We start from the raw sequence: 25,434 nt of genomic DNA, 5'->3' as shown, positions 1-25,434 counted from the left end.
AAACAAACTGGAAATGACATCACCACAAACCCCAGGAACCCCATCCAGGAGAAAGATATAAATAGAAAGCAGGAGACAACAGCTTCGCTTCACTTGGAGGTCACCGCTGATGTTACCTAGCCAGGTAATGAAACATCTGGATATCAGACCTACACCCTCAACCTCAACCTGAGCTACAAACCTTCACAAACCTTGCAAAAACGCAAGATATTTCACTGAGACGTTTGGAGTTAAGGAAATCGACTGTGGAAATAAAACGCAGGAAAAAAAATGTAAATTCAAAAAAAAACCACAACACAAAGGATTCCATTTTTGTCTTAGTTATTCCTTGAGATTTGCACACTCGGGTTAGTTTCAGAATCGGCCAGACAAGGAGCCGGGATGTGGAACTCACAATTCCCGGAGCTCCCTTTCCCGAGGGTGAGGGCGAGCCATGAGCAGCGGGAGCCGTGGACCCGCCCCCGGGTCCCCCGAGCCCCCGCTCATTGGTGGCCGCAGCCCAGCGTCGGGGGTGCCGCCCTGGCGCCCGCTCAGAGCCGGGGAGACCGCGCCGCTCATATGACCAGCTCCTTTATTTATTACCGACGGACGAGGAGGAGGGGGGCGGCTGGAATAAGCTGCTGCAGGAGGAGGAGAGGAGAGGTTGGAGCTCAGCAACAGGGAGGCAGCAATGTTCCCGGAAACACGGAGCTGGGGAAGGCAGAGCAATGTGTCATTGTAAAGTGTGTGTATATAAACAGCTTAACTCCCTGAGTTAGTGTAAACTGTGGACTACCTTCTGCTTAAAGGACTATCAGTTTCGTTTTGCAAAGCACAGGCTCTTAGCAACAATAAAAAAAGGGGGGGGGGGCTGGTTGTTTTCTGTTTTGGAGGTTGTATAGTTTGAGATTATTTAGATAGTGGTTAGTGTTTAATTAACTAATTAATGAATGCCATGGCTGATGAGGAGCTCGCCTTGCCTCTGTGTACCCGCTTGTCGTACTCGGTGGGTCACTTTCTCAATGACTTGTGCGCGTCAATGTGGTTTACTTATCTCCTGGTTTATTACCACACGGTGCTGGCCATTAACAACTACAACGCGGGCATCCTGCTGCTCGTCGGGCAGATAGCGGACGGAATCTGCACCCCGCTCATCGGCTACGAGTCTGACCGCACTCCCGGCTGCGGGAAATACGGCAAGAGGAAAACGTGGCACCTTATTGGTGAGTGTCATTTTGTTTGGTGTTTTTTTTTTGGTTTGAAATGCAGTCAGCGGAGCGAGTTAACCCCACGCTTCCTCTTACTCAGTGTTTCACACTTTGTGTGTGTGTGGTGTGGTGTTTCTATGTAACTCTCTCACATGTGGTAGGGGACCCGAGATTTACAAGGTGCCTGTGATGGCCCATCGTTTGTTAAACTGAGCTTGGGTTTGAATGAGATAAAGTGCCCCACATCTCGAGTCGAAATAGTTGTGTTTTCCGGAATTCCCCTTCGGAAAGTTTTTTTCTCTCTCTCTCTAGTTATGTCAGTCCTAAAAAAATACCGAATTCGAATACAGAAATAAGAGAAAGTGAGCCAGCTAATTAAAACTTGGTAACGTGCATTTGTGTAGTGCCTTTTGCGGGAAGACTTCAGAGAGCAGTGTTGACGGTGATGAAGAGAATTTGGCACACTCGCATTTGGTTAAGTAGGGGTTTAGGAAGAGATCCTCTAGGAGAAAGTGAGGACTGCAGATGCTGGAGATCAGAGCTGAAAATGTGTTGCTGGAAAAGCGCAGCAGGTCAGGCAGCATCCAAGGAGCAGGAAGAGATGGCAGGTGTTAGATAAACTAGTGCCGAGGCAGCTGAAGGGTCCCTCACCCCCCTAAAGATGGGGGTGGGTTGGGAACAATGAGTGGCCAAGGCCAGGGCTGGAGAAATTTATGGAGAAGGGAAGGGGTTTGAACCCGGTAGATACTTTAGTTGAGCTCCAGTTTATGAACATTGGGAGGCAAAGGGAGAGTATTTGTGTGGTGGATAGTGGTATTGTGATGAACTCCTAATCCAGAGTCCCTTATGTTCTGGGGACATGGGGTTGAAATTTGCCTTTGATAATTCTGGAATTAAAAAAGCGAGTGAAGTAGCAGCCACATAGCAATTGTCAGACAATCCCATCTAGCTAACTAATTTCTTAAATGAGGGGAGTCTGCCATCTTTATCTGGCCTGGTTTATATGTGACTCCAGACCCACAGACATGGTTGTCTTAGCTGTCTTCTTAAAATAGCCACTCACTTCAGGGTAATAAGTTGGCCATACCAGTGATATGCACAATCCATGAATAAATTGAGGGGAAAAAATCCAGTGTCTTAGTCAAGTGATAACAAAGTATTGACTGTGGTTCGGAAGCTCCCTGATGCTTGCTCATCCTCTTCATTGGGGCTTCTCAAAGTCACAATTAGGGCACCAAGTGTGATGTCTGGAGTCATGAGCTCCTTGATATAACAGTGCTGTGGACTTGTCTTTCTGCACTTTCTCTCAACTTCCCCCTTCTCTTATCGTTGTCTGTATTGACACCCTTGCTGTATACTTTTCACTGAAGGGTTATAATTTTCAAGCCTCTAAGTAGGGGGAGAAGTATTGGTCTACACAGAACAACTCAGGAAAAAACTGGTGTTCTGCCCAATTCTCGGGACAGATGCACCTCCAACAACTCAAAACTCCACACTAGCCAGGACAAAACAATCTACTCAACTGTCACACTAATACATTTTACATTCACTCCCTTCACCACTGCACGATGGCAGCATTGTGTATCACCTACATAATGCACAGCAGTAACTCCACAAGACTCCTCTCGCAACATCTTCCAAACCTGTGGTCTGTCCCATCTGGAAGGGCAAGGGCAGCAGATGCATGAAACACCCATCTCCTGAGAGTTCCCTTCCAAGTCACCCACCGTCCTGACTTGGAAATGTATTGCTGGATCAAAATCCTCGGACTCCCTAAACCAAAACACTGGATGCTAGAAATCAGAAACTGCTGGGGGGAGAAAAGATCCAAGAGGTTTGGCAGCATCTGGGTAGATTCATGTGGGCTCAAAGTAATATCTGAGTAGATGTTAATAGAATTAAACTAGGACTGTTCCATACAGTGGCATTGGGGAGACACGTGTTGAGGTGAGGTATGGCCAACTCAGTTAAATACCGAAGAGGAGAAAAATTGGGTAGCACTGACACTAATGGCTTTTTTTTGTGACTTTGGGGAAGTTTCAACATTTCCAGTTAAACCAGATGCAATTGCAACTTATTTTTCCAAGGAAAGGTTCATTACTGTTCTGGCTTCCAGCGCCTGAACAATGTGAAATAAGTTCCTAGAACATCCACTCTTGTCTCTCGTAGTATGATGAGTGTCGGACCTCCCTAGTGTTCTACAGGGTTTCCTATCTCTAACATGTACATTGCAGGCATGATGGCATGCAGTCCTGTATTTCCCTCGTTCCTGATGAAGGGCTTAAGCCTGAAACGTGGTTTCTCTTGTTCCTGATGCTGTCTGACCTGCTGTGCTTTTCCAGCAACCCCACACTCGATTCTGATCTCCAGTATCTGCAGTCCTCGGTTTCTCGATTCGCTGGCATGGCCAGTATTGGTTGCCCATCCCTAGTCTCCGATGAACTGAGTGACTTGCTTTGCCCTTTTCAAACAGCAGTTAAGAATCAACCACTGTGCTATGGTTCTGGAGTGACAGCTAGGCCACTAGCAGATTTTCTTCCCTGCATTGCATTGTCGAATTGAGATTTTAAAGATGGACTGTTTCCATATGGGTTACCATTTAATCTAACTTTTTAAATGGAGATTTTTATAGATTCATTGAAGTTCCTCCAGCTAAACTAGGTTCCCCAAAATATTAGTCAGGCCCCTCTTGTTAGTCCAGAGGTATTACCCCTGTGCCTGTGCCTTGAAGCACCCTAGGGCAGTTGAATATATTGTTGCAACTTTTTTCTCTTTATTTTTGTGCCAATATGCCTGGGTGGGCCTATTGACCCCGTGTTATTTACTCCATTATTTACAATATGTATATAAATGACTTTGAAGGTGTGACCCTATTGATGGGACAAGATAGAGTGGGTGGTGTCGAGGATGAGAGTCTGCAAAGGTATAGAGATGGTTTAAATGAATAGGCAAAACAAATGACAAAAGGAGTAAAAGTAGGAAATGTGAACTTGTTCACTTTAACAGGAAACATAGAAAAGTATCATTATTTTAAGGAATTGCAGGAATCTTTAAGAAGTATAAAGATGTCTGGATCGTGTGATAAATTAATCTAAATTAGAATACAAGCATATATTAATTTATGCCTGTGGTTTATTGCATAAGGAATAGAAATTTTATGTTGGGCTATTATTCTACATTGCAGTGCATCAAGACCTGGTGAGGCCACATCTGCAGTTCGGAGTGCAGTTTTGATTTTTCTTGTGTTATAAATGTGTTGGAAGTATTTTGAAGGATTCTCATAACTTACCTGGGATTTGGGTGAGGGTGGTGTGTGTGTAATTGGCTTATATTGAGGAAAGGTTGAACAGACTGTGTGCCTGCATCCACTGGAGTTTGGAAGAATGTTGAGACACACGACTGAGGGAGCTTGACAGGGGAGAAGCTGAGAGGATATTTCTTTTGGGAGAGCAAGAACTAGGGGCCATAGTTTAAAAATGGGGCCTTCAATTTAAGACTGAGATGAGGAATTTTGCCTTTCGAAGGTTGTGTTCTTGGAACACTCTCTCTTTTTTCCTTCAGAGAGCAGTGCAGACAGGATCATTGAATGTTTTAAGGCAGAGTGATAGGTGCTTATTTTGAATACATTCGGTAAATTTTGCGTCATCTCCAAACCATACTGAACAGTGGAAGGACGGTGATAAGCTTCAGGAAAAGACAGATGAGCTGATAGAATAGGCAGATTAAATTTAACTCCATGTTAAGTACTGCTTTGGTAGGCAGAATATGGCCAGGCAACACAAACTAAAGGGTTTATTATAAAACTTGCTTAATTCAATGTTTTTTTTATCATTACAAAGTGGATTAATTCTAAGGGGATGCAAGAACAGGTATCCTGGGATTTTGTGCACAAATTATAGATGTGGTATTAAAGGCCAGGGTGGAAGGTTACATCATTATAAATACAGATTTTTTTTTTAAACACTGACAGAGTTTAATGGTGATTCTGTTTTGTCTTGGGGCTTCCAATGTCAGATTTGAGAAATCTGACCACCTCAATGCCCAAAATATTGTGCTGATTCAACCAAAATGGTGCTTACTAATAGTCTGTCAAATATATACTTTGCCCAGTCTCCCAGCTCAAATTATTTTTCTCTTTGGGTCAGTGAAGTGACTACATTTACTGGGGCAAATGCATTTTACAGATGCTGTCTTTCCCCCACTACCTGAGATGTGTGCTATACAAGTCAATATGGCTCAATCAATGGAAAGTATGGTCAATATTATATGGTAACTTCACTGCCTTTATTTCCAAAACACATGACACAAGCACATGAGCATTTCAGCATTAGCTTAAAATGAATGAGCAAGAGAGAGACTGGTAATCTTAGCAAGGGGGAAGTCGGTGGTTTTATGGAGAGGGAACAGAAAGTGTCAGCCTTCAAATGTGCCACAGACTCACCTTTGTTTGTTTGCATGTGATATATCTACATATCTTACATTTCTGAAGAAAACCTGCATTCCATCTTTGTGTTTTTGTTCTATTTCCTTTAAATGTGCACAAGGCAAGTTCAGTTAACATGAACTTTCTTGTGCCAATAGATCAGAACTTCAAGGCAATGTTGCAGAGTGGGATGCTACTTTGTCCACTGGTGCCCTGTACAAGTTCTCTTTAAGGAAGCTCAGATTGGAAGTATGACCGAGGAAAACTTTGGAATATTGGAACCCCAGTTATTGCCATCTTTAGTAACACAGAACGAGAAAATGACAACTTCAACTATTCTTTGGCTGAGAATGTACTTGGAAGTACAAGATGAGGATTCCAAACACCTGGAATATTTACTGAGCCCTTATTGGAGATCAATAAAAAGATCTTATTGCATTTGATTGTCACTTTCATGATGTTATTCTAAAGCAGATCTGAAACCAGTCTGTTTAAAAATAAAATCTACCACTTACTTCCTGTTCCAACTTTCAGGCCTTTCTTGGAATATTCTCTTGGGTATTACGTTGCAGGTTACTTATTAAGGTGATGTCCTGTTTCTTATCAGATGAACTAGTTTCTTTATGTTCTGGCAGGATCTAATCTCCCTTTTTTATTTTGAGCCTCTAGCACTCTCAGTATTTCATTTAAAGCCCAGCTTTCTTCAGTGAGGCCCCTCTTGTTTCCTGCTGAAAAGGTGTTGCTGGAAAAGCGCAGCAGGTCAGGCAGCATCCAAGGAGCAGGAGAATCGACGTTTCGGGCATGAGCCTAAAGGGCTCATGCCCGAAACGTCGATTCTCCTGCTCCTTGGATGCTGCCTGACCTGCTGCGCTTTTCCAGCAACACCTTTTCAGCTCTGATCTCCAGCATCTGCAGTCCTCACTTTCTCCCCTCTTGTTTTCTGTTGCAATTGACCATGGAAAGTAGCTCATAGTGAGTCTAACAGCTTCACAATCAGGGACACTCCTGTTAGTACAGCTGTTTGGTGTCGTCGTGTCCAGATAGTTTGTATAATCTGTTAATTGGGTGACTTTAACTTGCATTTTTTTTTAACTGTCTTTGCTAATGGACCTTTTTGGATATGACAGTAGACCCTGTCGCAACAATTTGGAAAGAAAGTATTGCACTCTAAACATAGCTTTGTATTTGTGCTACTTTCCAAGTTGGTTGTCAGGCATCAGTGTAGATTCTTTCCTCATTCCTGAAGAAGGGCTCATGCCCGAAACGTTGATTCTCCTGCTCCTTGGATGCTGCCTGTCTTGCGCTTTTCCAGCAACACATTTTCAGCTTCAGTGTAGATTCCGCAAGTATGTCATGGTGTATATACTCCAACTTACTTTGTCACGTGGCCAGTCAAGAAGCTATCCTGTTCTTACTTGATGTTGGAAGCTTGTGATGCTCAGGTAGTACTCTGCCCCTTTGGCCATGTTCAGACATGTTTTGCTTGGCTGTCAAGTTTGAGGGTGGGTCTTTAACCTGAAGCTTCTGGTGGGGACAGCGTCCGTTATGCCCTAATACCTCCTTGCAGCCTTTCTAATTCTTTACAAATTTGCTTTGCTGAAGGCAATCCTGGTTTTAAAAGAAAAAGCCAAATCCCAAAATGTGATGTTGGATAATAAATTTGTGTATTTTATACCTTTTTTTTTAAACAATTTCTCATTATGCAGATGGAAGTTCTGCATGGTGATAATATAGAGATTGCAGTTCTACCAAAATTCTCTCCCTCTCGAGTTTCCACTGATTTTGTTACTACACGACCATGTTAGGGGTGTGTATCTGTTCTTCTGTTGTGTAGAAGGACTCATTGGAGGAAAGTTGGGCAAGACTATTTTTACTAAATTCTTGGTCATTTTCCACCAACTGCTTCTCAGCAAGGGCAGAAAGATGAGCATGCCTTTTACACCATCTAGGGCATTTATTGCAAAATGTTCAAATAATTGTCAAAAGGGAAACATGATGGCTGTTAAGTAGTCAATTATTTAATCCTATAAAGGGGAAAGGTTCTTTTGGTGCAGTGGTAGTGTCCTTCCCTTTAGGCTGGGGGGGGGGAGTGGGCTGAGTTCAAACCTGTCAGTTGTCAAATATTTTGATTTTAAAACATAGGGAGGGATCAGATTGAACTGAGGCAGAGAATTATTGGACTAGTTTGTGGCACAGTGGTAGTGTCCCCACCCTTGGATCAGGAGGTATAGGTTCAGGCCCTGTCTGTTCCATAGATCTGTAATAACTGAACAGGTTGATTAGAAAAATAGATTAAATATTTATTCTTTATAGTCAATAAAATCTGCAAATAGAATATCTGCTATCTTTTTAGAGTTTGTTTGACTAGTTTTAAAATTTATGAACAAAAAGGATGTCTCCAATGACTGAGTAAACATAGATCATTCAATATTCAAACATATGGAATAGGAGGATGCCAGCTGGTAAATGTAATTGCAATCTCTGCTGACCTGGCTGGAATGTGCAGATGTGGGGTCAGCAAGTGAAGAAAATATACATAACCAGCTCAACTATAACTACCAGTCCCTTTCAGCATGACCCCAGCCCTGAGCTCAGTTTCTTTCTTGCCAATGTTCATTGTCTGTTTCTCTCACCACAAGTAGGTACCTTTTTTGAAGACTGCTTTCAGGTATGTGGTGTACTGAAACCTACTGGTATGGAACAGTTTCTTTAACTGAACAGTGCTCCTTGCTCTAACATTTGGGCACAACGTTGAGGGCTTTACTGTGCTTTATTGTTCTATGTTCATCCTCTCTATTCAGTTTCCTATTTTTGAAGTAAAACTTAATCTCTCAGGGATCTTGAGTACTCTAAAACCAAATAACAAAATTTAAATGAACAATCCCAACAAGTGGATTGTGGAACCTGGGTTGTTTGACAAAGTAAAAACAGTACTTGCCTGTTTAGTTGTGTTCTTTTAACTTTTTTGTAACATTTTCACTTTGTGAATGTACAAACCCTGGCAGCCCACTCATCGGTGCAGGAGCCATTTTGCTCTTCTACTTTTTTGTTTGAAATGTTAAATCAAATATAATCTGTTATGTTCACTTTGACACAATCTCCATTTGCAACATAATTTTGTTAACCTAACTATGAAAATGTATGGTTTTAGTTGCATTATAGTAGTAATGCTGATTTTTATAAATTACTTCAAAAAACAATGGGAGCTGCGAAGTCTTTACCAGGTCTTCAAACAAATCGCATTAAATCTAAGGCATATTATTTTGAATAGAATGTTCACATTTTTGAATAAATGATTGAAAAGGATCTATTCATGTGACGTTTTTTAAAAACCTTCCTATAATCCCATGCTGAAAGGCACCTTTGATACTATTAGTCACGTGACTGTATGTACCTACAGACCTTGTTTCAATTTCTACAGTATTATTGCTTTGTGTGTTTAGTCCTTGAAAACGTTCTGCTTTGTACTTTGCTTTTGCTTTCTGCTGCTTTTTGTAAATCTTTGTATTTCACTGTCCTGACTGTTCAGAGTGACCAAAGTCCCCCTGGGTGCTGTGCCCTCCACTTGCACTCAAATCCATTGTTTTCTCCTCCAGGAGCCAACTCCTACTGGCAAGATCAGGAGTCACCTGCTCTGCCTTTAATAGGATCCTGGCTGATCCAACACTGCACATGTGCTTTCCTGAATTTTCCTTGTAACCCCAGGATTCTTGATTAGGGGAATTGTCTATCTCTGCATTAAATATACACCAGGACGTTGCCCCCACTGCTGTCTGTGGCAAGAAGCTCCAAAGAGAGAACCCGGTGAGAAGAAATTCTCCTCTTCTCCATTTTGTCTTGGCCTCTCTTTATTCTGAGACTCTGCCCTAGATTTTCCCCTGAAAGAAACATCGTCTCAGCATTTACCCTGTTGAGCCTCTTAGGAATTAGATTAGATTCCCTACAGTGTGGAAACAGGCCCTTTCGCCCAACCAGTCCACACCGACCCTCCGAAGTATAACCCACCCAGACCCATTTCCCTCTGACTATAATGCATCTAACACTACAGGCAACTTAGCATGGCCAATTCACCTAACCTGCACATCTTTGGACTGTGGGAGGAAACCAGAGTACCTGGAGGAAACCCACGCAGACATGGGGGACAGGCAGTTGCCCGAGGCTGGAATCTAACCCAGGTCCTTGGCGCTGTGAGGCAGCAGTGCTAACCACTGAGCTACCATGTCTTCCCTGATATGTTTCAATGAGATCACCTTTCTTTCTTTTATTCTTCAGTGAGTACAATTCTGACTAGTTTAATCTTTGCTCATAAGACAATCCCTTCATTCAGGAGTCTTCCCAGGGAACTTCTCTGAACTGCTTTCTGCAGTTTTTCTATGCGTAAGTAATATTCTGTTCTTTTGTTCTCCCTTGAAAATAAGGGGATTTCCTGCCCGTTAGCCAATTCTCTATTCATGTCAATATACTACCTCCCACTCTGGCCTTTATCTTCTGACTTCACTTTTTTTTGTAAACTACCCTGTCAACTGCCTTCTAGACAACACATCTACTAGCTAATGAATTCTGTCTTCCTCCCTTGAATAAAGTGCTGGAGCACAGTTACTACACTGTTCTTCTATTCCATGTAGATAATTACAGTTCTTGAGCCCAATGTAATTGGCTCCCCAAAAGCTATCCACATAGTAAAATAATACAGGGCAAATATCCTTGATGATGCAAAGTAACCAGCCACTTGCCCTTCATTGAGGTGGTGTGACTTGGAATTTAGCTCAGTTGTCATTTTGCCTCCATTTGAAATAATTTCCTATAATAAACTGTAAACTCATCTGAAAGTCTCCCAGGTTTGCTTTATAAAATCAGTCTAATTTTAAGTTAAGACCAGGTTTGATGAACCAGGTGATCAATATGCTGCCAATAGGGCTTTGTTTTTGAGAGATATTTGTGCTATATGGAATAATTGAAGAAAGTTAGCAATCTATGTCCTGTGATTTTTGGTATCTCTGGGAGTCGAAGTCCCTGCCCTTGGAGTTATTGAGTTCTGTTCGTGGCTGAACATGGATCCACACAATGTGTGTGTGTGTTGCTGATCAGCAGATTTAGGACAAGGTGGGTTTCCAATAATGGGCTGAGCCTCTAGGGGGTCTCCTGTGCTTGAGCTAGGGGCCATTCCACTTGAGCCTGGAAGGCTCGGGACTTGTGCTTTCTATCCCTGATGAGGTCAGTGTTTGTTGCTCATCCTTAATTGCCCTTGAGAGATAGACGATGAATTGACTTCTTGAATCACTGTGGTCCATCAGGTATAGGGACACCGACAATATTGTTGGGAATGACGTTTTACAATTTTAACCAACAGTGAAGGAATGCTGATTATATTTCCAAGTCAGATTGTGGGCCTCTTGGAGGGGAACTTGCAAATGGTGGTATACTTGTGCATCTGCTGCCTTTGTCCTAGGATTTGGAAGAGTCTGAGATACTGCAGTGAGTTTTGTAGGTAGCAGCAGCGATATGTACTATTTGTGAAGGAAAAGGAAGTAATGTTTTGAGTGCACAACTTGTCCTAATTTGTTTTCTGCCGAAGGAAAATTGGGTATGTTATCTTGACCTTTCTTCCCCTCCATTTTTCTTTTTGGTCTTGTATTTGCTGTTCCAGGTCATAAAGCCTAGAGTCTGTTTGCAATTGTATTTCTACAATTTTTAAATATGACTGGTACAGGTGAACTCTAGCCATTTTAAGACTTTTGTAATGCTGTGATGGTAGCTTTCAGGTTTAAACCAATCTGGTGTATTCCTCTGTAGTATGCTCAATATAATACAGGAAGTGGTAAGCAGGTAGTCGTTGTATTTGAAATGCTTGAGGATTGGGGAGGGACATTTGGCCAAGTTTAAAACTCTGCCAGGCATAACAGAATGTGAGCTGCTTTTCTCAGTGTGGATGGGCTAGGTTAGATTAGATCTAACACTTCTCACATCCAGCTTGCAACATGCATACATAAGATGCATTTGTAACTCATTTGTGCACTATTCCCACCACTCCCTTCATACTTATCCACGTGGTCTTTTTTTTCAGATGCTTATTTCTTGAAACAGATTAAAATCACATTTTCCATTATGATTGACTGACATCAAAACTGGGTCTTCAAAGCAGCACTCATCGTTAAGGATCTCAAAGAATGCTGTTAAATAGTCAGTGTTGCACTAGAAAAGCACAGCAAGCTTATGCCTGAAACGTTGACTTTCCTGTTCCTCTGTTGTTATCTGACCTGCTGTGCTTTTCCAGTACCACACTTTTTGACTTTTGATCTCCAACATCTGTAGTACTCACTTTCTCTTGCTTTTAAATGCTGGCTGTTTTGTTAAATGGGAGTATTAAAGCTTTTAAAAAGGAACTAATAAGCAGCACTCATCTCTGATAGAGTTGGGGAGCTTCAACTGTCTGCCACCCCTAGAAGATATTAAAGCTGCCTCAATAGCAAAAGAAAACATTGCAGAAATTAAAGTAAGAATTAAGTGTTGTCTGTTCCCCAAACGTGGGTAATCTCTTGTGTGGTTTACTTCAAGCTACATGTGCTGAAATGTCGCTAGTTATTGTAGAATCACCTGAGGGTCTGTCCAAATGTCTATCGAGTCTGCAACTTTTTTTTTTCTAAAACTGCCTTTATTGCCCAAGATTTGAACCACCAACAACAGCCTGTATTAATATTGCTCCATTTTATGTTTTTGGCTGTTCTAAAACTTATCATGGCATTTGAATTGAAAGTTGATAAATTACCTGGCACCAGACTGGGAAAGGAGTTATTACAAAAGGTGTTCAAAAGTTTTGTCAAAGGAGGGTTTCAAGGACTCACCTGGAGGTTAGGGCAAAGGGGTTTGGGGAGAGAATTTGAGCTGGGAGCCGAAGCAATGGAAGGCATGCCTGTAAATACTGAAGTTGGGGAGCTGCGGTAGCTAAAGTTAGAACTTGACAGGATTTGGGACTGGAGGAGGTTCAAGATGGTGTGCTGGAATTGAAGCCACATTACAGCAGAGGATGAACATGGGAATAAGAATTTAAAAATGATATCAAATACTGGAAAAGTCCAGCAGGTGTGGCAGTATTTGTGGAGAGGGAAAGAGCATTAACGTTTAAAGTCTGATATGAGTCATCTTCGACTTTGGCTCTGCAGTTAATGCAGACAGACTGAAGAAGTCATATCGGACTTGGTGTTAACACTCTCTTCTGTTCATGCTGTCAGACCTACAGAGTTTCTCTGACTGTTTAATTTTCTAGTATCAATGATCTCTTGCTTACATTTTTTTTTAAAATGTAGCCAGTGAAAACTTGGATGTTTATATGACATTGAGGTGAATGTGGTTTCCCTGAGGTTTTCCAATTGAAAATATGGTGGTGTGCTGTTTTAAAGTTGAGCCTTCCTTTTTATTCTTTTGAATTCCTTCAGAATTTCTTGGCTGAATTTTTAAACTTAAATCTGTATAATTTAAAAATCCATTGGTTCTGTTCCTGGCAAAAACTATCTCCGCATTGAGCCACTTGATGTAATTTTGTGTACACAGTAGACATGGTATTGCAGCTTCTACCAATCTCAGGATTTTTCAATGTTTTTGCTTCTGAGATCACTTAATGACCATTCATTGGGCCCCCATCACTTTCTCCTTGACAATATTTTTCTTGTATAAATTTAATGGTACAGTTAACAACCTTTTTTTATGAAACTGATTTAAGATTGTCAGAAAATGGCAACATCTTTGACCACAACACACACGTATGCTCAATGTTCATCCTGCTCAGCTCATTTGAGACTACACCAAAACATTCTGAACTGAAGGAAGTAGTGATGTATTTATCAAAACACTGAATGCTTTCCACCCTTTTGTTTTATGGCAGGCAGCTTGATGGCTCAAATTGGTTGCCATATGCCATCCCAGTATAGGTGGAAATGTTGGCAGCCTGGTTATTGATTTACTAGCTCTGAAGCAGTGAAATGCTTATTTTAAAATTGTCCCTTGTGTAGGTTTTATCATTGAACTTTTGCAAATGAATTGCTGGCTCGGGAGTAAGAAGTGAGGGGTCAGCAGGTGACTCAAATAGGTGGCTACTGGTCAGCAGTCAGAGTTGAGCCAATCCTGAGGTTGGTTTGATGGTGTTAGAAACTGCAGCGCCTTGATATCTTAAGTTTCTCAAGGGCCCACATTTGGAGGGGGAGTGTCTGAGTAGTGGCCATGGCTTGAGAGCCTCTGCTCCAGAGTAGGTTAGTGTGTGTGTATTTGCTAGTTAGTATATTTTATTCAGTCAGTGTTTAAATGATTTTAAGTAGGTGTTCCTTAATGGAGGCTCTAAACCAGAAAAAGTAATTTTTGTAATCTGGACAAAGGGGAATAGGACTTGGAGTTTTAACTTGTATGATGGGAACAGTTTGTTTTTAAAAAAAGCCATAATCAAGAAATAAAAGTTGGGTTTATACAGGTTGTTCTGCTATAACATGACAGTTGTTTCTCTGCAGTCTCATGCTATGAAAACCAGCTATAGAAAATCGCCAATTTGTGCTGACAAAAAGTGCGTTTAAACCAGAACGACCTCTGTGCTATTCTGTACGTGTTGAGAATTTCTAAGGTTGCATATCATGAGATCTTGCGTTTTAATAAAGAGAATGGGCTATTATTTCCCCAGTCAGAAGAAATTTGTGCTCCTCGTTACTCAAAGCTTTAGGGTTATCTTAAGCAGATACTTCAGAAAGTGCCCTACTGTTATATTGCTGTGTGGATTTCGCAACAGTCAGATCATCAAAGCAAAGACGCAAACGATATTGCCGGTGTCTCCTAGAAGATAAAAAGCTAGCTATGTCCCTGTCCTGCTAGCAGGGAACCTATGCAGAAGTTAGTGTTTTTAAAAACCCTATTTCCCTGAGCTGTGGATGTTCAGAAATCCATAGTTTTTTTTTTGCTGTTCTGTTTCTCCTTCGTTTTGAACATTGGTGCACTAACTTCCTGTTTTTTTTTCAACCTTGGAAGGTTGCATTTCCCAATTTTTTTGTATTGTGCAGTCTTGTAGCACCCTTTCTCACTGGATTTCCACTGGCTCCCTGCTTACAAGGTGCAAAGTTGATATTTGTCTCATATCCCTTTTCTAAATTTGTATCCTTTTCTTTGTAACCTCCTGCCTTGTTGCCAGCCCAAATTCTTTGCTTTTTTATCCCCCCCCTTTATATCCAGAAGTGTTTTTATGCACTACTGAACATTCTTTTATTTCAGCACCAAATTGTCCATGCTTTTCTTTCCACCTAACAACCATCACCAGTAAATCATGTGTTTCTGTTTGAATAATTTATGTACAAAGCCCATTAAGGGCGATGCAAACCATCCAATGTGAGGGAGTGTGGGAAGGGGCTAAATCAAAATGGAGTTGGAATCAATGAATCCTTACAAGGCTTATAGAAGCCATTTGGCCCAACCGGTCTGCACCAACCCTCCAAAGAGCACCACCCAAACCGCCCCCATACAATTCCCATAACCCTGCTTTCGCACATCCCTGGATGCAATGGAATAACCACCTTTTAGATGCCCACCTTCAGACTATGGGGTGGAGGGGGGGGGGGTGGAATATCCCTGCAGACACTGGAGAATGTGCAAACTCAACACAGTTGCCCAAGGCAGTAATTAAACCTGGGTCCCTGGTACTGAGGCAGCAATGCCAGCCATTGTGCCACCCCTCTGCTGAAAGTGGAGATAAAGCTCTCCACCCCCTGAGGTGCCCACCTCACTCTAAAGGCATGAGTATTGGTCCCAAATTCTTTGTAATTCCTGCAAATTACTCTCCCATTCCTTTTTTTAATGAGACACAGTCCCACTTTGTGGACTTCTTGAAAGGGTTCTCCTGGTTCTCCCTGCTTTTAAAAAGTCTCAGAACAATCTGTTGACTCTTCTTCTGGCCGTAGATTGTTGTATAATTGCTATTGTTATCTCAGCAATAACACTAAACTACATTGTGCAATCAGCAATTAGTTAACTTGGCATATGCTTTGACCCTGGAGCTTTTTCTAATCTGTATAACTCAGTATCACAAAGCATTCACCTCCATTGTAAATACCAAGTCATGAAATAAATTTTGAAGCATTTCCTGTCAGCCACATCATACTTTCACTAAAAATGGTTGTTTCCGGGCATCTTTGCAAGTTATAAGTTGCAGAAACCACACTTAGAACTATTGCTGAACGTGTGGGAAGGATTTAATGATTTCCATACATTCATTTAAATTTTGCCTGTTATTAGTTGACTTTTGGTTTAAAAACCAGTTGGAAAACAAAGTAGCAAATCTCCCAAATAGAAGGTGACACGTGTTTCTGAACTGTTGAGAAACGTGAATGAGCAGCAGGACTCTACCATCCTGCCCCTTCAGTCTATTCTGCCATTCAACAAGATTTTGACTGATCTGATGTGGCCTAAACTCTACATTCCAGCGTACTTTCAGTAATCTTTGAGCTCCTTGTTCATTGAGAATCTATTTGCCTCTACCTTTAAAAGCATTTAACAATCTTGCCTCCCATTTCTCCTTTTGTAGAGGAGAGTTCCAAAGTCCAAAGAAATTCCTCCTCCTCTGCCTGTCCTAAATGGGTGACCCCTTCATTTTTAAAGTGTCCTCTAGTTCTCACCTTTTCCCTTATGGAAATAACCTGTTTTAAGCATCCACCCTGTCAAGTCCTCTCAATCTTGCATTTCACTAAGATCACTCCGGACTCTTCTGATCTTCGGTTGATGTAGGCCCAGCCTTTCCTTATTAGTAGAGGTAATATCAATGGACGTAACTCAAGCCCCAGGCTAATGTTGTAGGGCGGTGGGTTCAAATCCCACCAAGACAGATACTGAAATTTCAATTCAGTAATCCATTTGGGACAGCTAGTCTAATGGAAACCCCGCACGTGTTTTTTTTTTAAAAAAAACTGGTTCACTAATGTCCTCTGAGGGAGGACATCTGCCAACCTTAACTAGTTTGGCCTGTCCTTGACTCTTGATCCACAGAAATGAGGTTGGCTCATAGCAGCCTTCTGAAATAGCCTAATAACTTGCATAGTACCAGGGTAATTTAGTAATGGACAATAAATGGTAGCCTGAGCACCTGATGGCCAGAGCCTGTGAACACCTAATTTTAAAATTCTACCCCCATTCCAGATATCAGCCAAGTGAACCTTATCTAAACAGCTGCTGCATTCAGTGTGCCTGTCTGGTTTTTTTTTTGTTTGCATACTCCTTGTGTCCCATTCATAGTTCACTTTCTGTCCTATCTTGGTTTCATCTGAAAATGTAGCACCATGCATTTGGATCCCTGCATCAAATCATTATAGTTGAGGCCCAATACTAATTCCTGTGACCCACTGTCCATCCCGTGCTGCCAGCTTAAATTGATCCATTTCATGACCTTCCCTCCCTGATTAGCCCACCAACTCTATATCCATGTGAATGTGTACGTCTTTTCCATTTCCTCACTTGAATCCCAGTTTTGCATAGGAATCTTTTGATCTGACTGTGCTAAATACTTGCTGAAAACTAAAGTCACTGGGAATTGTTATATTAATTACAGCAAGAAGTTCTTGTATATTGAACTCAGAAATATTCTCTGTGCCTTCACTTCAAATGTCCGGATTCTGGTCAGTTGTTCTTGTAGTTTCCTCTTGCCCTGATTGTTGAACAACCAAATGCTTCTTTGGAAGAAAAAAGAAACTGGGATTTCTTTGTATAGTTTTTTTGTCTAAACTATCTCAACCTTAGTAGAACACCATTGATTTATATTTCTATAGTGCTTTTTAATATAATGTCTGAAGTACTTTCTCTTGCTTTATAATGCAATGGAACTGAACCACCCATTGAAGGTTCAGTTGAAAAGCTAGATTTTGAGGTGCAGTTAAAAGGGATACGTGAGGTGATGTTTGAGCTGAGGGTCCAGGCAGCTGAAGGCATGAACCTTCAGTGGTGAAGAAAATATCCTCCTCTTCTGCATTTTCAGAACTGGGAGAGTTTCCATATTTTCAGGGTTATGGAGCTGGTAATAATTAAATAGAACCAGATGTGATGTGAATTTTGGATCTGGGTTGTTTGGGAGCCAATTTACATTGATAAGCAGAGAGGACAGATAACTGGGAACTCTGCTGGTGATGTCCCAACCCACAGAGTTTTGGATGACGTTTTATTCTCTATAACCTTGATTTGAGATGCTGGCCAGGAGTGTGCAGGATGGTCTAATGTGGAAATAGTCAAAGCATTGCAGGTTTTGACAATAGATGAGCTGAAGTAGGGAATGTTATGCTGCAAATAGGGAACTTTGGGCTTACAACTGAGTACTTGCATCACTTACTATTTCTGGGATAAGTCTAGATTTAACAGCAAGTGGACAGAGTGCAAGAGCTGCCAACGTACAAGTGGTGTAGGATGGAACAACTCAGCAGGTGTGGTACTTTGTGATGCGAGTTAACATTTCTGGTCCAGTGGTGACTCTTCAGAACGGCTTGACCCAAAATGTTAACTTTCTCTCCACAGATGCTGCCAGACCTGAATTTTTCCAGTAATTTCTGGTTTCCAGCATCTGCAGTATTTTTAATGAATGTGTTTAATTTGTGGCAGAATTACAAACTTGGGCTACAGAGCTTTGCACGAAGTATTGATAGTTTCTTGTTGAGTAATTAAACTTGTGCAAGATAGATGATATGCTTCATGTAAGGGGTTTCCTGTTCAAAATGGCTGCATCTGCCAAATGTTTCTATTGGGTCCATCGCATATTTTGGTGTGGCTCAGACTCTACTAGTTCAGTGAGTTAAAATATTTTGGAATTTTATCCATTTTTACTTTACAGTAGCTACATGCCAAAAACTGGCTGAAAGAACATTTGGGACATCTTGAGACTGTGTAGCATGTATTTTTAAAAAAACACAATTATGCAGACATTTTTTCTTTCTTCCCCTCCCCATACATGTTTGTGTGAGCATACTTCCTTACAAACTAAACTATGCACCTAACCATAACCCTAGTGCATCATGAAACAGACACTTGCTGCGTGTCTCCAGCACATGAAATGGAGACAAATCTACAACTCTTGGGATGTTTCGCCAATGCATTGATTTTTTTAAAAAATGTGTGCCTAAGTATTAATCAGTTCTTTTAAGTAGCTCTTAATGCTTACAACTTGTGTACTGAGACAACAAGAATACAACCTTCAAATTGATTAACAGTATAAAAATAGTAGCTTAGGCTAACTAGCAGGGAGGGGAATGGACAAATGGATTTTGGGTACAGGTTTATTCTGTAAGATTGTTGGTGTACAGACCAAAATGCATTAGCTGTGTTTATTTCTTAAATTGTGTTCCCATGACTTGGTCCTGACATTTGTCTCAATTGCTAGTCTCCCAACCTTAATTTTAAGGTTATAACTGAAAGCACCATCAAAATGACATGCTTATTGGCCAAGTGGTGGTGACTTGAAGGTGGTAATCGACTGCCTTGAATAGATACAAGTCACATGCTGACTCCTTCACAATGATGCATTGTGAAATTCCAGGATGTTGATCCATCAACCATGAAGGAATGGAGGCATATGATCAAATCAGGATGGTTTGTGACTTGAAGTATGTACTTTGCTCATTTAATATATTTCTAGATTGCTGCAAGGGACATCATCACCATCATTCTTGTCTAATGTAATGTTTACGCTTGTGTTAAACCAAGGAAGTTATGTTATAAACCTGTTTTAGTATAACTGCTTACATTGTCTTTTTTGTTTCTCCTTCCGAATGGGCTGTTAATGAGCAGATCTGTGCAGTTTTTAAACCAGCAGGAAACGTGTTCACTAGGTTCTCGGTGAAGCTGAGCTGTGTAAAAGAAGGTTGTTGAGCAAGTATTTGGAATGAGTCTCTTGGATTGGACTTCTTTTGAAAGTAGTCATTGACCGTCGCTCACTAATGAGCATATCCATCTAGAAGATTCTTGTCACTGATCATGGGTTCTCTGGATCCTTGCGTGACTCGAGCCCAATTGAAAATTCATGGTAACTTGTAATTATCGGATCACAAGGCAGTAAAATCGTGAGACACCATTAGTGTTGTATTGTCACTAAATGACATGAAAAGCTTTGGAGAAAAATGTTAGTAGTGAGTACCACTTAATCTTTAAACTCTTCATCTTCTCCATAGGAACATATTAAAAATATAATTAGCCCCTAGTCTTTCAAGTAATTTTTTCCAATCCAGATGCACCCCCCCCCCTCCACCTTTGAAGCTGAAGCCAGCTCTTAGTTCCTTCTGATCTATATGCACACTTTTCCCATACTAGCAATGAACCAGCCATTTGCAGAGGCATCAGAGTTCAAGCTGTTCAGTTCTGTCCTCCAACTGGAGCCAAGCAGAAAGTGTTAGATTTTTTTGTTCAGTTCTCTACCCATCTCTGCAGAGAGCTGAACATAGGAACACTGAGAACCTACACTGTTTTTATAGTCAAATTTAAGCTTAACATTCTCGTTTTCAGCTAAACTGTAGTGTTTTGAAGATGTTGTTGTGTTGTAAAGGAGTATTTAACCACTGTCTTATTTTCACAGGAAGCACCAGCGTCCTCCTATCCTTCCCCTTTATTTTTAATCCTCCCGTGGGCAGCAGTGAAAACGTTCCACAGTGGGTTGAGCTCATTTACTTCGTTCCGTTTATTGTTGTATTCCAGTTTGGGTGGGCTGCGACACAGATCTCCCACCTCTCCTTGATACCAGAGCTTACCTTGAATGACCATGAGCGGGTTGAGCTCACTGCTTTTAGGTAAAACAAACAATTTCTTGCTGTCTGTTTTTACAGTTGTCTGTGTCTTCAGTGACTTTTTGCTGCTAGCTCAAATTACCAGTCATCAATATTATTTAAAATCAGGTTAATTGTTCTGATTGATCGGGCAGTAGCTGGGGAAATGTGGCAAAATGACGTATTCGGACTGCACTTTTCTGTTTTTTGTAATTGAGGAATTACCACGAATCCAAGCATTGAGGTCCAGATGTCATTGGGAAATATTTCATAGCTATCTTGGAAACAAAGGGAAAGAGTCTGCTGCAATAGATATCAAGTCAATCAATAACTACTCCATTATGGCTGTGCGATGGTGCTTGAGAATGAGTTGTAAGAGGTGTGTTCCAAATAAGATTGTGAACAGTTAATGAGTGTACTTGAGGTATGATTAATTCTAAATTATTGATTTAGAAACATGAAAGTAGCTATCCAAATGAGAGTTGGTTTCTAGATCCTCTATCATTGGTACCATCTGTGAAATTGGAGTGGACAATAGAGGAAAAAGACCGTACAGTCTATCTGGTCCATGCTGGTGTTTATACATTGCACAAGCTGCCTTCTGCTCATTCAACCCAATTTGTATCTTGATGTTTGTTGATCTTCGTATCTTTATTCCCTTTTTTAAAAACAAAATTCTACTTGAGCTTGCTTGCAAGAAATCCGAAATAATCTTGCATGCTTTGTAAAAAGGAGACTTCAGTCAGTTGCTAATATTAACTAATTCATCACGGGACACAGTTGGAGCAATACTGCTTCCCCTCAGCTGGAATAACATCCACGAGAAAGTTCCCCAGCAGCATTCAACAGAAGCTAATCCATAGTTCAGGTTGACTTTGATGCAGGGATCAGGAGCATGCTCAATGAATACATTTGCAGGAGCATAACTGTGAATCTTTACTCCTGTAGAAGTCTAACCTGTAGAAACCAATGTTATTTGTATCCACAGGAATGCTTTTACTGTTGTAGCCAATATAGCAGTTTTTGGGATTGCGTGGTTGTTGTTTCACTTTCAAGCTGCTCACTCAGATCCAGATGTTGATAACAGTTTGGGAAAACAAGATATTCCCTTATTCAGGGTAAGCAACAGCTAAACTGTGTCCTTGTTTTGTTGGATGATGTTTTGACCAACTACCATAGGTGCCCACCATTTTATTTCTCCTTCTCCAGCTTGGGTGGGATCTGAACCAGAGGAGCAAGTTTGTTTGTTTTTAAAACTGGAGGTTGTGGGGGGCGGGGGTTTGAAATTTTTGCAGTTTCCTACCCCAAGGTACTGTGAAAGAAGTTGTCATTGAGAATATTCAAGAAACCAGTAGATTTTCTATATGTTCAAACACATCAAGGGGTATGAGGATGTGTTGTGATCTGGAGTGGTGAAGCAGGCTGAAGGGCCTGTTCCTGTTCCTATCCCTCACCTGGAGGCAGTTTGGAGAAGTTTCACTAGGATTGACCCAGGTATGGAGAGATTGTCTTTATGGGTAGACTAAACAGGTTGGGATCCTACTCCCTAGAGTTTTAGAATGAGAGTTAACCTCATTGAAACATGTATAGGATTCTTCAGTGGCTTTACAGGGTACATGCTGAGAGGATGTTTCACTTCATGGGAGTGTCCAGGACCAGTGGGCATAATCTCAAAGGGGATCAATTTGAGATTGAGATGAGGGGCAATTTCTTCGAGGCTCCTTGGGGCAGAGTCCTTGTGTGAATTTTAAAGCTGAGATAGAATTTTGATCAATAAGGGGGAAAAAGGGCAGGGACGTGGATGTGAGGAATGTCAGTCCAGGCATGAACCTGATGGAGCAGGCTCAAGGGGCCAAATGGTTGCCTCAGATTCTTGTATTGCAGAGTGAAAATCTGACTTGACCAATCTAGGAGAAATTCACAAGCTTCCAGCAACTGTTTTGACTGCGTGGAAGAAAGCAGTAATATCAGGACGAACGGGCAAGCTATTGTTGTGACAGGTCTTTTCTAATTCAGCAGCAAACATTTGAGGATGAAATGGTCTTAGTTAGTCAGTGCTAAACTACTCAACCACTTGAATTCAAAATTGTCTTTGTGAACATTTTGCTCAGATTCCTTCTGTTAGTGTTATAATTTGTTTTTGTCTTAGTTCTTTACTGGGGGTATATTTCTAAAATTTTGCTCACCAATAAAATCCAGTTTAATTTGTTTTCATTCCACTTTTTCTTTACAAATCATAATTTCCTTTTTTTTCAGATAGATTAGATTACTTAGTGTGGAAACAGGCCCTTCGGCCCAACAAGTCCACACCGACCCGCCGAAGCTTATACCACCAAGACCCATACTCCTACGTTTACCCCTTCACCTAACACTATGGGCAATTTAACATGGCCAATTCACCTGACCTGCACATTTTTTTTTGGTGGGAGGAAACCGGAGCACCCGGAGGAAACCCACGCAGACACGGGGAGAATGTGCAAACTCCACACAGAGTGTCGCCTGAGGCGGGAATTGAACCCGGGTCTCTGGCGCTGTGAGGCAGCAGTGCTAACCACTGTGCCACCGTGCCGCCCACAATCTCCAATCATTGTTCTAAACTTCTAGATTTCGTCTTTCTCTCTCCCCATCGCCTTCTCTTCTTCCCTTACCCCAGACCCTCTCTTCCACCACTATCTGTCCCCCTTCTCTCCTGTTTTTCAATCCCTCATTGCTCTTCTCATTCTGCTCTCTTGCCCCACCCCAGGGTCGGTTTTACTGTGGCTCCTTGATGCCGCACTCTGCTGTTGACATCATGGTATATACCAGTCACTTTCCTCTCTCCTCCTGTCCCTCAGGCTGACCTGAGATGAAGTGCAGTAAGTTAGTGTTAATCTTTAAGCAAATGTCAGAACAAAGTTTTATTGGAGATTTGCTGATGATCGTGGAATGAGACCAACATGGCTTTGAAAATGTACCCAACTCCTGTCATAAGATCCTCCTAATAGACCATTGCAGACCTGCTACCATCTGATAACACGAGACAAAGATGTGCCTCTGTCTCTGCGTCACCAGTGTACTTAATTTAAATTTCATAGAATTGTTACATCATTGTGGTACTTTCTACTGTCAATTAGTTTTGTACTGGTGAATTTTGCACAGTCAAGTCAACTGACTAGGAACCACAGACCACCAAGCTGACTGAACATACAAGCCACAAACAAGGAACTTTAATCTCAGCTAGGTCTTATGATGCAGTGGTAGTATTCACCAAGTCTGGACTAGAATCCCACCGGTCTTGGCGATGTCATAAATCTTGAGTTGAAAATAATTACCAAATTGCTGCTCGATAAAAGTTAAGCCTTTCCTTGGCCTGTCCTCTACCTTCATATCTTGACAGGGAAGTGAATTCCTTTGGTTATTACTTTTTTCTAAAAGGAACTGTAGCTCCTGATATTGTAGCTCCTGATATTGTGATTGAGTGGATTATCTGCCTTCGAATGAGGAAGTTTGCCTTTTCTTTCAAACCTGTGTTTTCCTCGTGACTTTAATTGTCATTTTGGAAGCTTACACTCTATATCTCCATTTCTCAAAATCCTGTTGTATTCCAAAATTGCTGCCCACCTCTCTCCTCCCACACTATTTTGTAGTAATGAATGTGGAGGATCTCCAGTGGAAATGTTGAGGAATCTCATGCTGTGAAGGGAGCTTCACTACTTGTCTGTTTTAAATGAAGATAATGGAATTTTGGACCAAACTGATGAAGGAGATTGGTATCCATTGTATTCAATTTTTAAATACTGATTGGGTATATTTATCATGACCACGTTTTACTTTCATCCTTCACTCTTTTTTTTTTTATGGATTTTGTTCTGAGGGAAGGAAGGTAATGTTGGTAGGGGGATTCTTTACTGATGGCTACTTAAACCTTGTTTTTTCAGACATTAGCTCTGATTGTTATTGGCATTGGATTTGTATCTTCAGTGATGTTCCATATCGGAACACGCGAGAACGTGAAAAGTGAAGAGGAACATGTTGCTGAGCAGACTCCACTCATCAATGATCCCAGTAAAAGCCACAGCCAGCCATTGCTGCAGTGGAAACATTGGCTGAAGGAAGCGTCTTTCTATCATGTAAGTGGTGTGGTACAGCAGGCATACTCTCACTTGAAGTAAGGGAAGATTTAGAAGGTTGGTCAATAGGCATGAAATTATGCTGAATGCATGCTCCTTCAATTTGATGTGTTGAAAGTGCTGATTGTAAATTGCTGGAATTTAAAAAAAACATTTGACTTGGTGTCAAAATGGTCAAGGCATTCTCCAGCTGCTTAAATACTTTCAGGCACAGGATCTACAGCATGAATTGTTCAGTGTTGCCCTTGCATCTTGTCACATGGACTTGTGGTGGAAGGACTCGTTAGTTCTTGAAGTAGGACCTGACGTTGTTTCAGTTGCTGTTTCATATCAATGGAACTCTTATTACCTAGCTGCTATTAAACAATAAACTACATCCTGTTTAGGATAAGTACCTCTTCTCATTGGTCTGAGTTTTTCTCTAGCCCATTAGATTAACCAGGCCTTTTAGATCCCAACCAGTAAGGAGGGTGCTATTAAACAATCAGAGACCTTAAATCACATGGAGCTGTGGTGACATTCATCTTAGAATGTGCAAGAGCCTTTTTCCCCATTCTGTCCCAATCTCTCTCTCTCCATTTTCCCTCACTTATGCATCATGTAACCTCTTGGTGTGTGGCAGCCATTTTTCCCCATTCATCCCACTTATTGCAGTTTTTTATTTAAAGATAATTGGACAAATATTGAAGCACAAGATGCAACAAGGAAAGGGTTGTTCTGTGATCTCCTTTAGTGCTGCAAACATCAGTAGTTCTGTCTTTTGTAAATTGTGCATAATGGTTATTGAGTTCTGATTCGGTGGCTCCACATGAACTTTGCATTTGACCACAATTAAGAAAACCGTGTCAGATGATCTAACATTGGGAAGTTTGAAATTTTGACACCATCAAAACCATAAATTGATTTGAGAGGGGATTTCAGAATTGGATGTCAAAAACTCATCTAGAAAAATGATTTTTGAA

General features: G+C 41.2%; 1 protein-coding gene across 3 annotated transcripts in view; it reads left to right on the top strand.

The window, feature by feature from the left end:
* Positions 1 to 505: 505 nt before the first annotated feature.
* mfsd12a (major facilitator superfamily domain containing 12a) overlaps positions 506 to 25,434 on the top strand; it is a 48,485-nt gene continuing 23,556 nt past the window's right edge. For all 3 annotated transcript variants that reach the window (XM_072594121.1, XM_072594119.1, XM_072594120.1), the window contains exons 1-4: positions 506 to 1,202; positions 20,177 to 20,387; positions 21,352 to 21,481; positions 24,281 to 24,472. In XM_072594121.1, coding sequence (XP_072450222.1) covers positions 926 to 1,202; positions 20,177 to 20,387; positions 21,352 to 21,481; positions 24,281 to 24,472 — 810 coding nt within the window. In that variant the 5' untranslated portion in view covers positions 506 to 925. The remainder of the gene's footprint in view (positions 1,203 to 20,176; positions 20,388 to 21,351; positions 21,482 to 24,280; positions 24,473 to 25,434) is intronic.

The sequence above is a fragment of the Chiloscyllium punctatum genome, chromosome 24 (genome assembly GCF_047496795.1).
Source record: "Chiloscyllium punctatum isolate Juve2018m chromosome 24, sChiPun1.3, whole genome shotgun sequence".
NCBI lineage: Eukaryota > Metazoa > Chordata > Chondrichthyes > Orectolobiformes > Hemiscylliidae > Chiloscyllium > Chiloscyllium punctatum.
This window is presented reverse-complemented; position numbering and strand designations above follow the sequence as displayed.